Consider the following 18,773-nt stretch of genomic DNA (forward strand, 5'->3'; position numbering starts at 1 on the left):
GCCCAGGTTTTTCTCATAACACCTATAATCACAATGCAATTCACTGCCTCAATATACTCAATTCCCACCTCTCCCTCTTCTGACATCCACACCTCTCCCTCTTCTGACATCCACACTTGCTCATGGGTTAATTCAGAGTGAGGGAAATATTTAGTGTGGTAGGTAGAATTCTAGGACGTCCCCCAAGATTCCCAGCCTGACGTACATACGCTGTATAATCATCAGGACTGTAAATATTATAGGATATCACTCTTGTGATTAGGTTATATTATTTAGCACAACTGACTTTAAGAAGGGGAAATTATCCATGGGGCTCTGACCCAATCACACAAGCCCTTTAAATCTAGAGTAAGAAGTCAGAAACACAAGGATCCAACATGCCATTTCTGTCTTAAGCATAAAAGAAGCCAAATGGCAGGGATTACAGGCAGCATCTAGGAGCTGAGAGCCAGCTAAGAAACAGGGACCTCAGTGCTACACCTGCAAGAGGCTGAATTCTTCCAACTTGAATGCGCTTGGAAGGTTTTCCTCCAGCACCTACAGATGAGAAAAGGCCCAGCTGACACCTTGATTTCAGCCCTGTGATACTCTGAGAATCCAGCCAAACTATCCTTGCTGGACTTCTGACCAACAGAACTGTGAGCTAATAAGTGGGTTTTATTTTAAGCTGTTGAGTTTATCATGTAAAAGTAGGCAACTAATACATTAAGCAAACTGACAAAATTTATCTAGAACTTTAGCTAAAGGAAAAAGATCATGAGTCCTAATTTTTACTTATGGCATGCTAAACAACTGCAAGCATGATTCTGAGCAAATCACATTAATTCTTCATGCTTCAGTTCCCCTATTTATTAAAAAACAAAACAAAACCAGACACACACTTCTTGGGACCACTAAGATCATAAAATGGAGTGAGAGAGCATTCTATAAAAGCAATTGTGCTCTTATTACTACAGAAAAACTTCTTGTAAAATATACACGTGTACTAGTTGAGACGGTACTCCTACAACATGGCATAAGGAAAAAGTTGTTCCTCATCTGTAAATTGTATACTTAGCCATAGCCAATCATTTCACAAAAAGATCTAAAGGACTCAGCCAAGTCAGGCTCTAAATATTTTATATCAGATTCTTCTTCAGACCGTTATTGTAGCTGTTTCTGTGGACCAGATTGTAAGTTGCTTGGGGGCAGGAACCCATGCTTTGTTCATTTGACATGTCCAATATTTAATAAATATTTTAAAAATTATCATCACTCTAGGTTTAAAAACATCATCCTAAACACAGTATATTCACTTATTCATTACTTTATGCAAATTGAACAAGCTAAAGAAAAGTTTCAAGTTAAGGTTTATGACAGTACAGTACGATTGTTATAGACAGCTCAGACCAAACCTTCAAGAATAGTGTCTTTCCCTATGAATGAGGCCAGGGGACCCTGAGTGGTGCTTCAGCCCACATGACATATTTGTTAGTTGTCCTTGGGGAAAATATCCAATTATGGGACACATGTCACCTAGGGAGTCTTCCACCACCTTTGAAAAGCAATAAGCCTTCAGTAAAGACATAGGCTACCTATGGGTAAAATGGGAAATAAGTCTCACTGCAGCCAACAACAGTTTCCTTTCAAGTCCTAATATACCTACCCAGGAAAGAACAGGTAAGGTACCTGTCATTCAGAATCAAAGAGAACAAAGAGCAGGGTCTGGCTCTGATTCATTTTTTTATTCTAGCACAGGACTGACATTCAGTTCCTTAGGACAGTGCAGCAACAGAGGGTCATAACATGGATGTGAATTCAGTTACCAACAAGCCCTATTCCAGCTTTGCCACAAGATTTGCTACATTTCCACTAAAGGACAGTAAAGGTAGGGTAAGCTTTTTTTGGGGGGGTTGTGCTGGGTCTTCGTTGCTGCGCGCCGGGGCTACTCCTTGTTGCGGTGCACAGGCTTCTTACTGCAGTGGCTTCTCTTGTTGCGGAGCACGGGCTCTAGGCGTGTGGGCTCAGTAGTTGCGGCTCGTGGGCTCTAGAGCGCGGGCTCAGTAGTTGTGGCGCACTGACTAAGTTGCCCTGTGGCATGTGGGATCTTCCCGGACCAGGGATCGAACCCGTGTCTCCTGCATTGGCAGGCAGATTCTTAACCACTGGACCACTAGGGAAGTCCCAAGCTCTTCTTTTTATCCACCACAGTTTCAGCCTTCCTATCTTTAGGACTATGTTGTCTCACAGGGCTTGTGTGAAGAATAATAAAATAGACGTAAAGCACTTTGCTTTGCAAAGTGTTTTGTAAAAGGTAAATAATATATGATGATGGAACCAATGAAACGCCCTTCAATTCCCACTCCTTATAGAGAAGTCAATTAGAACTAGAGAGAAGGAAATAATGGATACCTTCAAATGTAGGAAACTTTCCCTTCCATTTTAAAATAATGGCCCAAGGATGGCATGGAATGAGTCAATACCTCATATACCATTTACAGAGAAACAAACTAGATTCTGACATCACTACTTACTAGTGCCAACAGCCTCAACAGGAGTTGTGTAGAACTGGAGTACCCACTTCAAAAAAGAAAATCATAGAAAAAAGGTGTATCAGAGGAAAGGAAGTCTAAAAGAAGAGCACAAAATGACTAGAAATTGAAAAATATGAACTCTAAAGCTAATTTACCATTATAAAGTTAAATGCGCTTAAGGGAAAGAAAACTGAAAATTATCTAGAAACCCCCAGAAATGGAGATGGCACACTCATGTTCTCCATGACTGCTAAGGAAAAAGTGCTAAGGAGCAAGTAAGACTCTAGCAGCTCATCCATCCACTTAGCTCCACACTGCTGCAGCAGCCCCACAGCCACAGTCAGTATTGCAGAGTTAAATTTGTGACAACTCATACAAGAGACAACAAAGGAAACACAGTAGAGGAGAGTCCAAGATCTTTTATTCCTAATTAAAAGACGTCTTTCAATCTACCCCTGCCTTCCAGAATCAGTATCTTTTTCCTGATACAACCCAGGGAGTCCAGAAAGATTCCAGGCAGTGGCCCATGTGAAGCACAAGTTAGAAATGCCATATAGGGGACTTCCCTGCTGGTCCAGTGGTTAAGAATCTGCCTTCCAAAGCAGGGGACGTGGGTTCGATCCCTGGTTGGGGAACTAAGATCCCACATGCCGTGGGGCAACTAAGCCCGTACGCCACAACTACAGAGCCCGTGTGCTGCAGCTACAGAGCCCACATGCTCTGGAGCCCGTGCGCCACAACTAGAGAGAAGCCCGCCTGCTGCAACGAAAGATCCGTGTGCTGCAACTAAGACCCGATGCAGCCAAAAATAAATATTTTTTCTTTAAAGGCCATGTAAAGAACATTATTAGGTAACTGTACTCCATTCCCTGTTTCAATAATTATAAACTTGAAGCAATTTGCTTATAAATTCAAAGCAACAAACTCAATTTCCCTCACGACTGTCTAAAACTGTTTAGAGTCTGCTTTCCAAAAAACCACATTTCCCGACTATAATTAAAATGAGGGGAAAAAACTATCTTAATATTAGAATTCAATCCTCTGAGAGACAGGTCCACTACGTTCGAACAGTTCTCTAATAGTCCAAGAAGGCAAGTCTCTTGGGGAAAAGGAGAAAGCAACTTTTTGCCTCCAGCTTAGCTCATCCTGAAGCCTGGGACTGGCAGAGCCCGCATCCTAGATAGCTGATAGCCTAGAGGAAGAAAGACAGTCCACTCAGGTTTCACTATTCCAGCTCAGCAGAACAGGTGGAAACCAGGCTGGGAACATTGCATTCTTCCTCTATGTCCATGCAAACAAACTGCCAGCCCCCTGCACTACAAAGCACTCAAGGGCTGGGAAAACAAGTTGCCACTAGAGAAAGTGCTCAGATTCTAGAAGTCCTAGTTTCCTATCAAGTACCACATGGTGTGGCAGACACGCCCCTCTCCTTTGCTGTCAGGAAGGAGGTGCACACACATTCTGTCATCTGGTGAGAGGGCAGAGTAAGCAAAGCTTCCTCCCTTTCAAACATCCAAAGGTTCTAATAAAACTTTCAAATACATATATAGAAAACGATAAGTAACGTTAACCTACTCTTCCAAAGTTTTGACATACTTCTCAAGCTCTAAATACTGATACTTGTTCTTTACTTTCTTATCAGGCCTCTCTCTTCACTGCCTTAGCTTAGAGAAGCTAAGAAATAAGGGGTGTTGTTCATTCATTTGGAAACAGTCAATGACTCAGGAATGCTGTTTCCCAATCTCCGTAGCAACTGTCTTCTCCTCCCATGTTGTGATGTGAGTAGCAGGACATCTACTCTTTCTCAAGGGTGAGCATATGAATGACACACCCAAAGGCCTGACAGACAGGAAGTTCCTGCAGCTGATATTGCTTCTACATAACAGGCACCAAGCATGAGGCCACCTTGTTTTAAATCCCATTCTCAAACCCTTCATTTCTAAATGATGGTTACACTTCTTCTATCCTCACATCATTCCTGAATACAAGAAGTAATCACGACCTACTGATAATAGCTTAACTGATCCAAAAATTATACTACTACTCAAAAAGCCAGACTTGATCTTATGAAACCACAGTAAACATTTACTGGCCTTTTACAAATCTAGAATTAAGATTTTATTTTGAGAAAATCTGGGGAAGGGAGGGGGGAGACAGCATGAGGTGAAATCTCATTACTCCTCTATAACCAGAAATATAAGCAAGAGTTAAAACAAGAAACTTCCGATACTTCTAGCAACCGTACTTGTGTGGAACTACGTTCTAATGCAAACACATCACAGATTTCATGCCAAAGTACTTAGGCTCCAAAGACACTTCCATGTACCATGTATTTTTCTCTTTGGTTCTAACTACTGAAAAATAACTAAAATTTCTGGAAAACGAGTTAGGATATTGTTTTACTCTATTTTTATACACATCTACATTTTCTTAGAAAAATGTGTATCACTTTTATAATACAAATACATTTCCAGGGAATTACCTGGTGGTCCAGTGGTTAGGATTCCATGCTTTCACTGAGGGCTGGGGTTCGATCCCTGGTCGGGGAACTAAGATCCCACAAGCCGTGCAGTGCGGTCAAAGCAAAATAAAACAAAATTTCCATTTCAAACAAAAGTACCAATTTTCAAAGATTAGAAAGCTGAAAAATGTTTATGACACACTGTTTTAAAAGCAGAAAATGTGTAGAAAGTGTAATTGCAATGTTGTAAAAATATCTGTGCATAGAGATAATGACTAGAATATTCAAATACTAAGTGAAATAAAAATAAAAATTGGGGGTTCTTAGATTTTGCTATTTTGAAAATGTATGTATATGTCTTTTCAAAAAGAGTATAAAAAATTATTTTAAAAGAGTATCAAAATTAGCACAGCATCGAAAAGCAAAGTATCATCCAATTTTCATATTCAAAATGCCCACCAGCATTTACTCTTTTCCAGTAGTACTTTGCTTAAGGCAACACTCTGGCAGGGCACAGTTACAAAATTTAGGGATGACAATGCAATGTGAGAAAGAATAATGAACAGTTAGTGGAGTCTAAAAGCTAGCTTACCTAATTACATGACCTTGAGCAACTTAATACCTCTAGGCCTCAGTGGCCTTCTCATGTTAAGATGAGGAGGCTGAGTCAGACCATTTCTAGGGTCTCTTCAGGGACCCTTAAAGACAGTGCTTAGTTACTACTGCTCTTTTTGAGGGCAGCCCAATGCCTGCTGCTTGCTTGATAGGACATATCCTACAGAGACTTCTCACCACTTCTTCTTGTGGTTTCAATCACAGGAAACAGACGTCACCCATGGGCCTAGAAGTAAGTAACGAACAAGCCCTGGCGGATGCAAAGAGCTGCCAACTAAGGCCAACTCCCATCTTTTTAAAATACCAGAATCAAGAAATCACAAGAAACCTCTATGCCTGGGGAGCCTGACACACATCTTTCACAAAAACTAACAAAACTAAAAATGTCTCTTTAGGCCCCATGAAAGCATGATGAAATAATTTTAGAAGAGTCCAAAACTACTTTGCTTCTACGGCCAAATGAAGGAATCAAAGGAACTCCATAGCTATGGACAGAAATATGTGACTTTGAGAAAAAACTAAGGCAATCCTACTGCCAGCAGCATTTTTTGTGGAGACCCAGACATATCCTGAGGACCTGAAGACTCATCTTGGTCTCCTTTATTTAATATTCTGTGTAAACCTTTCTGTAGCCATGAAAGACTGTGGTACTGATTCAAATAATATAGGGACTTAGCAATTATTCATTTTAAATGTATGTTATCAATCCCTAGAGCAGTGGGTCAAATACTGCTCTCATTTATAATGATAAAAGTTGGCAGCCCTGTGCTATGTAAAATAATGCAGATTTTAAATCTGATAGACATGTTCCTTCATTAAATCTTGATACAAGACAAAACCTAAGACACTATCTCTAGAGAAAAATAAAAATCTTTTCTCAACAGAGTTCTTATGGTCTGGTATAGTCATATCAGTGGTTCTCTTTGCCTCACAGTTACCTTGGTGAGAGGACTAATGTTTTCAAAACTGTCAATCTCCTACATTAGACCACAGAAATGGAGAGCCTTGAAAGTAATCCCAAGAGTCACAAGACTCACAGTAAAACTAAAATACATAACAGGTTATTGCTAATGTGAGTTAAACACCACCACTCTTAGATACCTTACAAGCTAGATGGGAGATAAGACCCACCCTCCTCAAGAGACCTCGATATCATTCTGTCTCTCTCTCTCTGTCTCTTTATATATACATACATACATATATATATATATATACACACACACACACATTATATATATATATATATATATATATATATATATATATATATATATATATAGTGCATTCATGGAAGACTAAAGAACACTTCAAATACGCATGCAATCAAAACCAGTATTGCACTGTGCTAAAGTATGTTTAGAATTAAATGACAGGTCCCAGAGATAGGCTCAGATTATTCCCACAATTTCCCACCTGAGCCCAGAATTTTTTTTTTCTTTTGCCGCACCGCATGGCATGTGGGATACTAGTTCCCCGACCAGGGATTGAACCTGCGCCCCTTGCATTGGAAGTGTGAAGTCTTAACCACTGGACTGCCAGGGAAGTCTCTGAGCCCACAATTTGACTATACAGTGCTGAGATCCAGATGAAGACAGTCACATCTTTTAAAATCTAGAATGATCACTGAAAGTCTGAGAAGACTGGATTATTTACAATGGATAAGGAATGGAAATCAAACAAACTTAACTACCTAAACTCCATCTAGATAGCAGAAGTGATTTGCTGGAAGCTTAACACTAATCTATTCATGTTCTTCACCACCACATATTCACAAGGCCAAAAACTGCATCAACATGCATCGTGACATGTTACAAAATGCAAATTTTTCCATTCTGCTTTCTGTGGGTTTCTACAGAAAGAGAACCTAAAAGCCCTCCCCAGGTATAAAATAATCTCTATGAAGTGGCTTTCTTAAATGATTCATCTCCCACTGATCCTCCTGACTGCTATAACCGGGCCATTTCTTTTTACTACAGCCATACATTCAAACCTCTGAGCCTCTGTTCGCATTGTTCCCCACCCCACGAAACCCCTTACCCCTCTCCTCTACCAATCCCTGGATTTACTTCCAGGGCCTATCATGTTCCTTCATGTTCCAGGGCCTTCATCTTCTATGAAGCTAACTAGCATTGCCCACAATTGTATTCTAGATCATTTATGTAGAATTTGGGACATTAGTATAGACCTTTGAAATCATTAATGCTAACTCTCTCATTTTACAAGGAAAGACCAAGAAAAGGAGAGTGACTTGCCCAGAGTTCACACAGTTAATTAGTAGCAAAGTCCAACTAAGTAGCAATATATGGAAAGAGTATTTCAGTAGGAGTGAGAGATGGGGGTTCTAGTCCTAGGTCTAGTTGTAAACTTGGACAGATCACTTCTCTAGGCCCACATTCCTTTGTCTATAAAATAAAGGATTTGAATTAAATAACTTCTAGCATCCTTTTCACCTCCAGTATTCTATGATTCTGAAACAGGTCTTCTGCCTCTCAGCTCAGTAATCTTTCCACTTAATTCCTTAAATTCTCTGAATTTCTACAGCTTTTGAAGTCTATGCTCATGGCCTTTAAGCTTTTCCTACCTATTCTTCTACAGACACGGCTGAGATTACAATCTCTTAAAAAGCATGGACTGAAACTGATAGGTCAACCACATGGTTCTTGATCTTCAGCCTTTTGGATCTAGGGTAGATTCACACAAACAAGAGAAACTCTATTCTCTACTCTTTGCCACCAATCATACAGAAAATCCTAGTTCCAGGTACCTGGACCTCTGTGGCAATGTCTTAATTATTAACCACAGGCAAATAACTGCCAGGTCTAAAGAATAAACTTCAGCAGTCCCCAGACTCAGGAGAGACCCTAGAGTTAGTAACCATTTGCAATCCTTATTTGTTTCAGGGCCAATTCTAAAATATACAAAAGATAACTATGGAGCTGGTCTAGCAACAGCTTCCTCCTTCCTATGTGTCACCACTAGTTGCTGCTCGCAGCAATTTAAACAACTAAAATTCCTGCCAGGTGATGCTGTTAGAGCTGTTCTATTTACAAAGGAGATAAGGTTACATTAAAAAAAAATAATAATTTAGACAACTTCTTAATAACGCATGAGCCAGGGGAAAAGTAGATTTTGCATGCACTCTAACAGCTACTTTTACATGCCTAAGAAAGGTTTAATTAAGATTCCTGCAATGGTCTCAAAGTCTAAATTATTAAATGCAAAACGCAGTTAGGCATTTAGCCACTGCACTTTGTTCATCTAGACCCAGCACTTCTTTTCCCACTAACTGAACTCAAAAAGAGTCCAGTTTTAATAGACTGCAGTAGTCAAAGGGCTCTAAAGATATACCATCAAAATTTTCTATGAAATTCCTAACAGTGAATACCCTTTGATACAACAAGTGCAAAAACTGGACATTTGTAAACTGTCAATACAATGCAGTGAATAAGAAGATGGCTGTGTGTGCGTGTGTTTAAATCAGCCAGACCTAGGTTTGAATTCCAGTTCTATGACCTAAAGCATGTTGCTGATCTCACTGAGTTTCAGTTTAATTACCTAGAAAGCAGGAATAACAATAGTACCTATCTTATATCTAGAGCCGTTCAGTGCAGCACTAGGGCTATAGTAAGTATGCAACAAACAAGTGCTAATATTATTACTGTTACTGTTATTGTTATTATTACTCCCTGTCCTTCCAGTCTGCAATGAAGTAATCTTCCTATCTATAAAGATGATGAGCATTCATTAATATTTATAGATAGGAAGACTGGCATTATACAACCTGTAGAACACTGAGTACAGGAAAACAAAAGGTTTCTAACACCACATAAGAGATGAAAATGCTTTCACTATAAATAGATCTCAAAGGTCCCCAATTCCAAGGGTATCAGAAATGGTCTGTCTTGTCTACAGGTGAAAATTTACACCCCAAAGAGAACATGTGGAATATAACTGACATTTCCACAGTGATAAGAGGAGAATTTAAGAGCTAAATCTATAAAACTTTTAGGAGAAAAATCTTAGTGACTGTGATTTTAGCAAAGATTTTTGAAATATTATACAAAAAGCAAAAACAATTAATTGGATGGACTTCATCAAAATTAAACATTTTTGTTCTTCAAAATATACTGTTAAGAAAATGAAAAGGCAAGTCACAGGAGGAAGAAAACATCTGTAAAACATATATCCAACAAAGGACTTGTATTTAGACTGTAATTAAAAAATTTTAAGTGGGCAAAATTTTTGAACAGACACGTCAAGGAAGATATACAGCAAATAAACACATGAAAAAATGCTCAACATCATTAAGGAAATGCAAATTAAAGCCACACTGAGATACCGTTTGTAGACTGAAAAAAAAATGCACAACCTAAAAGCTGAAAATTATGTTTTATTCAGAGGCCTTACTGAGGACTATAGCATGGGATGGCAGCCTCTCAGATAGCTCTGAGGGACTATTCCAAAGATTTAAGAGAGGAGCCGGGATATACAGGAATTCTTGCTGGAAAAAAAAAACCATGAAGTTGAACATCAAAAGATTACTGCTAATCACAAAAAAACAGACATCTCAAGTTAACGATTTTTAGTGCTTTTCTGTATATGGGAAGATATGAGTCTGGGCTTACTGAAATCATTCCTTTGATATGCATCTTAACTACCTAAGGCCAGTATCCTGTTTTTCTCCATCCTGAATTCCCCTCAGGGTGCATAGTCTGGACAGCTACAGTGACTGATGGCTTGGTGGCTGGCAACCTGTTTTTCTCCTTCCTGAATTCCCCTCAGGGTGCACCATCAGGGACTCCTACAGTGGCTGATGACTTTATGGCCACAACATCCTTTGTTTACTGAAATGGCAAGTGACATTCTTTGTCCACTTACTACACACCCACTAGAATGGCTAAAATTTAAGACTGATCATACCAAGAGCTGACAAGGAACCAGAACCCATATATTGTTTGTGAGAATGTAAAATGGTACAACCACTTTGGAAGCAGTCTGGCAACTTCTTTAAAAGTTAAACATAGCCCTACTATATAGCCTAGTCATTCCACTCCTAGGTATTTACAAAAGAGAGATGAAGGCATATGTCCGGACAAAAACTTGTACATGAATGTTCACAGCAAAACAAAAAAGAACCAAAACTGGAAACAATCCAAATGCCCATCAACAAGTAAATAAATAAATTATGGTAAGCCCATACAATGTAATATTACTCAGCAATAAAAAAGAATGATCTATTAATATAGCTAACATACATTATGCTGAAAGAAGCCAAAAGAAAGCGTTCATATTGTGTATAAGTCCATTTATATAAACTTCTAGAAAATACAAACTAATCTATAGTTATAGAAAGCAAATCAGTGGTTAGTTACCTGGGGATTGGGGCACAAGGAGGAATGAGAAGGAGAGAATACAATGGGTCAGGAAAAAACTGTTGAGGGTGATGGATATATTCGTTATCTTGCCTGTGGCAATGGGTTCACAAACTGTGCACTAAATATATGCAGTTTATTGTATGTTAATTATACACCAATAAAGCTGTTTAAAGAAAAAAGATGTCCAAAGGATCTCTGGCAAAACAAACAGGTGAAGACCCCTGAATAAAGTATGAGCTACTCTAGGCAGGGGGGGGGGGGAAAAAAAGCAAGTGTGGGTTATCTTTTTACTTGATCCTCAAGTTCTAACATTAAAAAAAAAAAAAAAAGGCAGCTATATCTGAGATATAAGCCTACTACCTTGGTTTTCTGTGACCTTTAGGATCAAAGATGGTTTATAAGCAACCTCTGTTGGATCCTTGAAGTATGCTAAATCTTCAAAGAAAATGCAAATCCTATTGCTTTCAAACAGTACTATTCCTAAAACAGGGAATAAGTCACAGAATCAGAAATCCAAAAAACTAATCTAGGACACTATAAACTCTACCTGTATCTGTTACCTAACAAAATGACAAAGTAGCTACTGCCTAAAGACCACTTACAACCACAATCAAGGATGGAATCTCCCATCTTCCATATAACAATGCTTCCACATAGGAATGCTGTGTTTCTCTTAATTCTTTATGATTTTTCTCTTTTGTGTCCCCTTATCTGTTTCATCCCCCTTCTTGGAGGGAAGAAATTTAAGCAAATATTTAAAGGACAAATTGACACTCCCTAATTGTCACAGAGCCAAGCAACAGAGTCAGTTTCTTCAATCTTTTCCCTTTCAGTCTCATAGCTTCTAGCGTATCTGTTCCTTTTATATAATCCCTTTCCTCCAAGATCCTGAAATTTACTAAAGGAAATGTAGAATCCAAAATTTTATGCTTTTGCCTCCTCCATTTATTTATCCAATTTCCAACCTACAACTGTAAGAAGGGATTGCTGCACTGAGTGGGTGTTTGGGCTTGATGACATTTAAAGTCCCTTCCAACTCTAAAATTTTAAGACTACATTCATAGCAAGCTTTACTAATGAATGGAAGTAAGAATCTCAAAATTGAAAGAACAATGATTCACCCAGAGTTATTCTGTAATTAGTGGTAAAATTCCTTAAAATACTGGTCTCAATTCCCCTTTTCCTTCAGTAATTCTCTTACTTTCTTAAGAAAGGTTCTTTGATTAGAAAAACTGTGTTTGTTAAAAAAAGAAAAAAAAAAGACAGGTAGAAAAGGTAAGATATGTTCACAGTGATTAAAATATTCTTTACTTTTCAATTTTAGCTTCAAGGTTTTAAGAGATTTTAGTATAAGCATCTTTTACTGCTCCTGATTCCCCAAAGGCCTGGCTATCCAAGGGACTAGAACCAGTCCTTATAGCAGCAGGGCACTAGTAAAAACAAAGAGGGAGGGAATGATAAGACAGCTAGGCACAGGAAGAAGGTTGGCATTGTCTCATCTAACCCTAACTAGGGGCAAACACCCAATGCTGCTTTGCTGGTTAGCAAGAGGTGAATTTTTTCCTACTGCTTTCAGACAAAAGTGATTGAGAATAGAAGGCTCAACATAATAAAGAAAAACACAAGGTTTGTTTCAATATGGGGATGCTTTTTGTAGTCATGAATGATTTCAGCTAAGACATAAAATGAGAGAAAACACCACCTGCATATACAAACTCTTTGTTTCTCTATAATACCTAATATTTCTTGTTAATAAACATGATTTTAAGCTGTTCTTCTAAATCATATGTGGTATAACCTTATCTTTTAAGCCTCTATTACATTTCACTGAAAATATAACACTCTCCAAGAATAACGTGGCAATCCATTTATAAAATACACTGAACACCCCAGGGGATAACAAAAGGTGATTTTATCACACAGGAAATAAAATTAGTCTATTCTGACCCATATGCCCATCAACAAAGTTAAATCACTTCTCACTTATTACTATTTTCTTAGCTTTTTAAAGTTTTTTTTGATGTGGACCATTTTTAAATTTATTTATTTATTTATTTATGGCTGTGTTGGGTCTTCGTTTCTGTGCGAGGGTTCTCTCCAGCTGTGGCAAGCGGGGGCCACTCCTCAACGCGGTGCGCGGGCCTCTCACTGTCGCGGCCTCTCTTGTTGCGGAGCACAGGCTCCAGACGCGCAGGCTCAGCAACTGTGGCTCACGGGCCCAGCCGCTCCGCGGCACGTGGGATCCTCCCAGACCAGGGCCCGAACCCGCGTCCCCTGAACTGGCAGGCAGACTCTCAACCACTGCGCCACCAGGGACGCCCTCTTAGCTTTTTAAATAAACAATTTACAGGTCATAAAAATTTCAACTCTTTTTATAAAAATATCCCAACATTTAACGACTCTCTCAAGGCAGAGATTTTAATTCTGAGGCATTCCCTCAGTTTCACCTCCTGTGAGGGAGGATTTCCTTTGAGACAAGTAAATGTAACATTATCCAGTGGATCCTTGTGCTGTCTCTTTAAAGACCAGGCAGGCAGAGAGCAAATTTTTAAGGTATCATTCTGTCATCTCAAAGTCTCAATAACATTCCTGTAGGCTCCCCTCCCTCCTTCCAAACTAAGTAATCCCTGTGTTTATCAACTTCAAAAAACACAGATGACTTGTATAAAGTTCTCTGCATACTCCTTGGTTTTCAGCGACCTTTTGGATCAAAGTTAAAGAAGCAGGTATCTGCATGAACAACTCCACTTCTTTCATAATCTCTACCTTTCCTAATATTTGTTTAAAATTCTGCCTGGCATCCTTCATCTTTGCTCTCATTTTGGATGAACAGGGGTCTACAACTAAATATACTTTCACTCTCACTTTGCTTTTATTTATTTATTTTAAAAATAAATTTATTTATTTTTTTATTTTTGGCTGTGTTGGGTGTTCGTTGCTGCGCACGGGCTTTCTCTAGTTGCAGCAAGCAGGGGCTACTCTTCGTTGCGGTGTGAGGGCTTCTCATTGTGGTGGCTTCACAGGTTCTAGGCGCGCGGGCTCAGTAGTTGTGGCTAACAGGCTCTAGAGTGCAGGCTCAGTAGCTGTGGCACATGGGCTTAGTTGCTCCATGGCATGTGGGATCTTACCGGACCAGGGCTCAAACCTGTGTCCCCTGCATTGGCAGGCGGATTCTTAACCACTGCGCCACCAGGGAAGTCCCTCACTTTGCTTTTAGAAGGGCATGAAACTGCAACACAGCAATAATTTTACATAGGCATCCAAAATGAAACAAGATTTTAAAAATTACATATCTTCTATTATTTCTAATCCCACACTAAAATTCATGTTTTACAAAGTTAGGCTCCTAGTTGAATCAAGATGCGATAGTCTTTCTTAAAATGGATCAGTTCTTGATTGTATGAGAAGACATGGAGTCTGTAAAATGCAGGAATACTCTGCAGCTTCCTAACATCCTGGTTATACTTACTCCCCTTACACATATTTCAGAAATCATTCTCTCTGACACCCACATTCATCACTGCTGAAAAGGCAGAAGACACTCTGTTCATTTAGCATTTTTATTTCCCTTCATCTTAAGGGCTTCCAAAAGGAACTGGTATAATGCTGGACGAGGGATAAGCTCATGGTCCAGGAGAAGACAGACTCAAGAAGAACCAAGGGGAATGGAACACCAGACAGCCTGGCCGTCACACACATTAGCATCTCGAACAACCACATGTTTTAAAAAGACGAGCCCTACCACTGTTTAAACTTAGACTCCCTGTGTCCCTTCCACACAAGATGCCTCTAAGGGTAAAGAGCAGATCTTAGGCAATTTGTGAGCTCTGTGTTCTCATCAGTTGATCTGTAATTAGAACCTGCCATCAGCTTGGAAAGGTATGTAGCAGCTAAAGGGATTAGTAACCCCTCAGATGCAAACAAATACCTTCAGGCACACTAGGTCCAAACCAGTGCAGTTTTATAAAATGCATGCTTAATGGAGCTCCCGAGGACACACACTGTAGAAAAGGTGGAGTAGGCGAAACAGTTTTGAGTTCACTTTTAGCCTGTAGTTCAAGAAAACTACGCCATGGGTAACAAAAGCAAGCCAGCAATCTCGCCCACTCTACCCACCCCCATATACATACACAGACACAAAGAGAAGTGGATTGCAATGCTCCTCCTAGGCTCTCATTTCCACAGAGTTCTTTTATAAAGAGCAATGAGAAAGACAGAATATCCTGAAGCCTTGAGGTATGGTATAGTTGGCAATAAAGGGGTTAAGCAGCACTACTTTCCTGGAAACTTTCCAATTCCCTAGCTAGGAATGCAATTCTCCTCTCTACCTGTGTGTGCTACATATTTTTAAAAAATTCAGCAGATTAAGAGTTAAGACCAACACCTCAGAAAGAAAAAGAGAACTTGGTTCAGCTGCACCCTCTCTAAAGCAAATACCAACAACTCTGAGCCAAATCCACTCAGCATACACGGAACTCCATGGACATTCCAAAAAACAGGTGAAAAGAAGCTGAATTTCCTCAGGTATCTCACCTTTCAGCCCCACACACTTAGTAGAATTTACAAATCTGTGAAACGCATAAGTGTTAGATAAAACAAAAGCACATGTAAAATTCCATTTAGAACCTGGAAAACATTTACAAGTCACAGAGGTCACTATAAATCAGCAAAAACAGCTGGAATTTGGGTGAGGAAGGTCAAAGGGTAACCATGGAAACAAAAGCAAAACAAAATGATACAGAAATAGAAGAAATATGGGCCTTAAAACTTAAGGCTTAGAAGGAAAGCTCCCTAACTAGAAGTTCATGCTTATCCTAAAGAAACATAGGGGAATGTTGCTTTGGTCACCATAGGGGGAAAGCTGTCACTACTATTAAACCTACATTTCTGGGGGAAAAAAGACGTTCACCAGATAAAAACACAGGCAGTGACTGACAGCCTACAGTCACAGGAAAGGACATCCAGAAGCACCTGTCTTGCTAGAAATAGGTAGGAAGAGATGAGTCACTATTTTAATTCTGTTTAGTACTCTCCACATCGCAACCCTCTAGGTCCTAAAGCAACATTATCCTCCTTTTCCATCACTTTCTCAGTTTTCTTCCCAGACTTGTGGAGTTGGGTCAGAATGCTAAGGGGTGGGGATAAGAGAAAAGAGAAAGAAAGAGGAAAAAGTTAGAAACCTTTTGGTTAGTAGAAAGAGATACTGGGGTGGCAGAGTAATTACCTGGGAGAGAAGACTACATTACAGTTACAACTAGCAAATGGTTATTAAGATCCAAAACTCCCTCTCTTGGACAGCACCCCCTATCTTTCAAAGCTTCTACAGTAAAAAGCAAACAACTCCCTGGAGAGAGGAGTAAAAAAGAAGATGCAGTGTGTGCAAAGGTAATGAGATACCACAGTGTTACACGAATATCAATATTCTTTCAGATTGGAATTGGCACCTGATGAAAGTCAGACTCTTCTACAGGTTGGAAAAGGGTTGTCAGTAGCCTTGGGGCACAGGATGTGGCAGAAGAGCTGAAGAGATAATTATCATGGGAAACTTACAAAAGGCAATTCCCTTAGGTACTCACAAACTTCTTGGCCTTTTAGTCTAACTTCCTCCCCATGGGGGAGGGTGATCACCGTCCTAAGAAGGGCATATTCATGAGAGAAGTTCGAACCCCTTGAAAAGTGATAAGCAACAGGGCAAAGAGACAGGTTCTCTGGATAAGGAAATACTGAGAGGCCAACTACCGTCATGCCCAATGACCAGAGGAACTGGGCAGGTACCCATTCCTGTAATCGCAAGGACAAACGTCCAAGGGAGGAGGGAAGGCAGCGCCCAAGTCAGGTAACATTCCTGAGGGGAAGGATTATCAGGTGACACTGGGCTGAGGGCCCAGAGAGGAGACTGGGCGGGAGGAAAGTTAGCAGGTGAAAGAGATCAATCTTGGGGAAGGAAGTGACCTTTGGAGAAGCAAATAGGAGGATACCAAAAACAGGGGGAAGGGTAATAAGAGAAAATGGACCCCGAAAAGCACACAGGATCGAGATAGAGAAGGCGTGTTCGGGTAACGGAGAAAGAAGAAAGGAAGTGGGGCTGAGAGGGAAGAGATGGGGCCGAGACCGGCCAGGGCTACGGGGGCTAAGAGCAGAGCGTGCGGGCTGGGGGATGAGGAAGCCCCGAGGTTGCCGGGGCAAGAGCCGGGTGGGACTCCGGGGCTCCGGGAGGTCCCGGAGCAGTCGGAGGTCGGGCTTCGGAGCCCAGGACCGAGCAAAACGAGGAAGGGAGGCGCGGGGTGGGCTCCCTAGAGACGGGCGTGCACCCCTGGGGCCGCCTGCGGGGGTCTCCGGGGTCCGGAGGGCGGTTACGGGGCCAGGCTGAGGGAACCGGGTGGGAGGGGCACTCACAAATTTCTTGGATTTGCCGCCGTCGCCGCCCGCCGAAGGCAGCTCGTCCGGGCTCCGGCCCTTCTTCTTGTCCCGGGTCCCGCGGCCGGGCCCCGGGCCCCCGCCGGGCGGCTCCATGTCCAGGTTCGTGCTGTGAGTGACCCCGCGCCTACGCCGCTCCCGCCCGGCAGCTCCAAGCCCGCCGCCGCCGCCGCCCAGCAGCTCCTCAGCCAGCCGCCGCGCCCCGCCTCATTAGCATGCCGGGCTGCGCGCGCCTCATGAATATACAACCGCGACGCCTCGCTCCCGCCCGCCTGCCCCACTTCCGCCCGGACACGCAGCCCCTACCAACGGGCGAAGGGAGGGGGGTGGAGGAAAGCCGCGGAAGCGCACTACCTGCCTGGCGGGCCTAACCATTCGGACTCACGTTGGGGGGGGGGGGGGGTGATGGTGAGTGGGCGGGGCAACTCTTCCGGACAGCGCCCCCTGGCGGTTGGAGCGGCACAGGCCTCCCTGCTCCCACGCAGTGCCCACGTGGCTGTAAAGCCTGGACCCTCTCACACTCCAGACCAGGATATTATTATCTGAACCAAAAATCGCATAAGAGAGACTGTTATCTTGGCAGAAAATTTAGTGCCGGGCTTTCCAGGATAATATAGTTTTTATGTGTGCAATACCCATGGAGCACATGAAAAAAACAAAGTGATAGCTACCATTTATTGAAAGCTATGTGTCAAGAACAGAGCTTGGTCCAGGGCCAGCGCTAGACTGAAGTCGACTAGCTCTGGAGTTAGATTACCTAGTTCTAAATCCCAGGTCTACTACTTTCCATGTTTCTAATCTGGAAAAACTAGTTATTGCTACAGTGTGCCTGAAGCTTAATAATAGTTAACCATTTACCATACACTTGTTCTATGCCAGACACTATGCAAAAACACTCTACACCTATTTTCTCACTGAATCCTCACAGTGCCATGTGATAGATTCCACTAGTCTCACCATTTTAAAGATAGGAAATTTGGACATCGACAATTGAAGTGACTTGCCCAAGGACACATAATGAAGTGACAAAAAACTTAAAACCAGGTTGGTCTGACTGCCAAGCCCTATGTTTAACCAGGATTCCCTACTGACATAAACCAAACCTGAGTGAAAAGAGCAGGCATTCTCCAAAAGTGTGTTCTTTGCTCTACGAGCTTGATTCCTCCCTCAGTAATTTCATCTATTCTCAAGAATAGCTACATCTGTCCCTTGTGTGAAAAGCCTGTGATACCCAGTAAGCCCTCAAAGTCTGGACTTAATTATCTTTCCCACAACTGGCAAAAGATTTCAACTGCATGTTCCTGGAGGGCAGTCAGTGACTCACTCACTAGGGAGCCCAGTGCTCAGTCTAGGGTCTGTTATATTACAAAGACTCTGCCAAGCTGGCTGGCT

At 41.3% G+C, this 18,773-nt stretch overlaps 1 protein-coding gene across 2 annotated transcripts in view; it reads right to left on the reverse strand.

Annotated features, from left to right (window-relative positions):
* The window catches only part of DIAPH1 (diaphanous related formin 1), a 42,117-nt gene extending 24,510 nt beyond the window's left edge, over positions 1-17,607 (reverse strand). For both annotated transcript variants that reach the window (XM_059917325.1, XM_059917324.1), the window contains exon 1: positions 17,361-17,607. In XM_059917325.1, the coding sequence (XP_059773308.1) occupies positions 17,361-17,477 (117 nt within the window). In that variant the 5' untranslated portion in view covers positions 17,478-17,607. The remainder of the gene's footprint in view (positions 1-17,360) is intronic.
* Positions 17,608-18,773: the final 1,166 nt, after the last annotated feature.

This window comes from Balaenoptera ricei, chromosome 3 (genome assembly GCF_028023285.1).
Source record: "Balaenoptera ricei isolate mBalRic1 chromosome 3, mBalRic1.hap2, whole genome shotgun sequence".
NCBI classification, from domain to species: domain Eukaryota; kingdom Metazoa; phylum Chordata; class Mammalia; order Artiodactyla; family Balaenopteridae; genus Balaenoptera; species Balaenoptera ricei.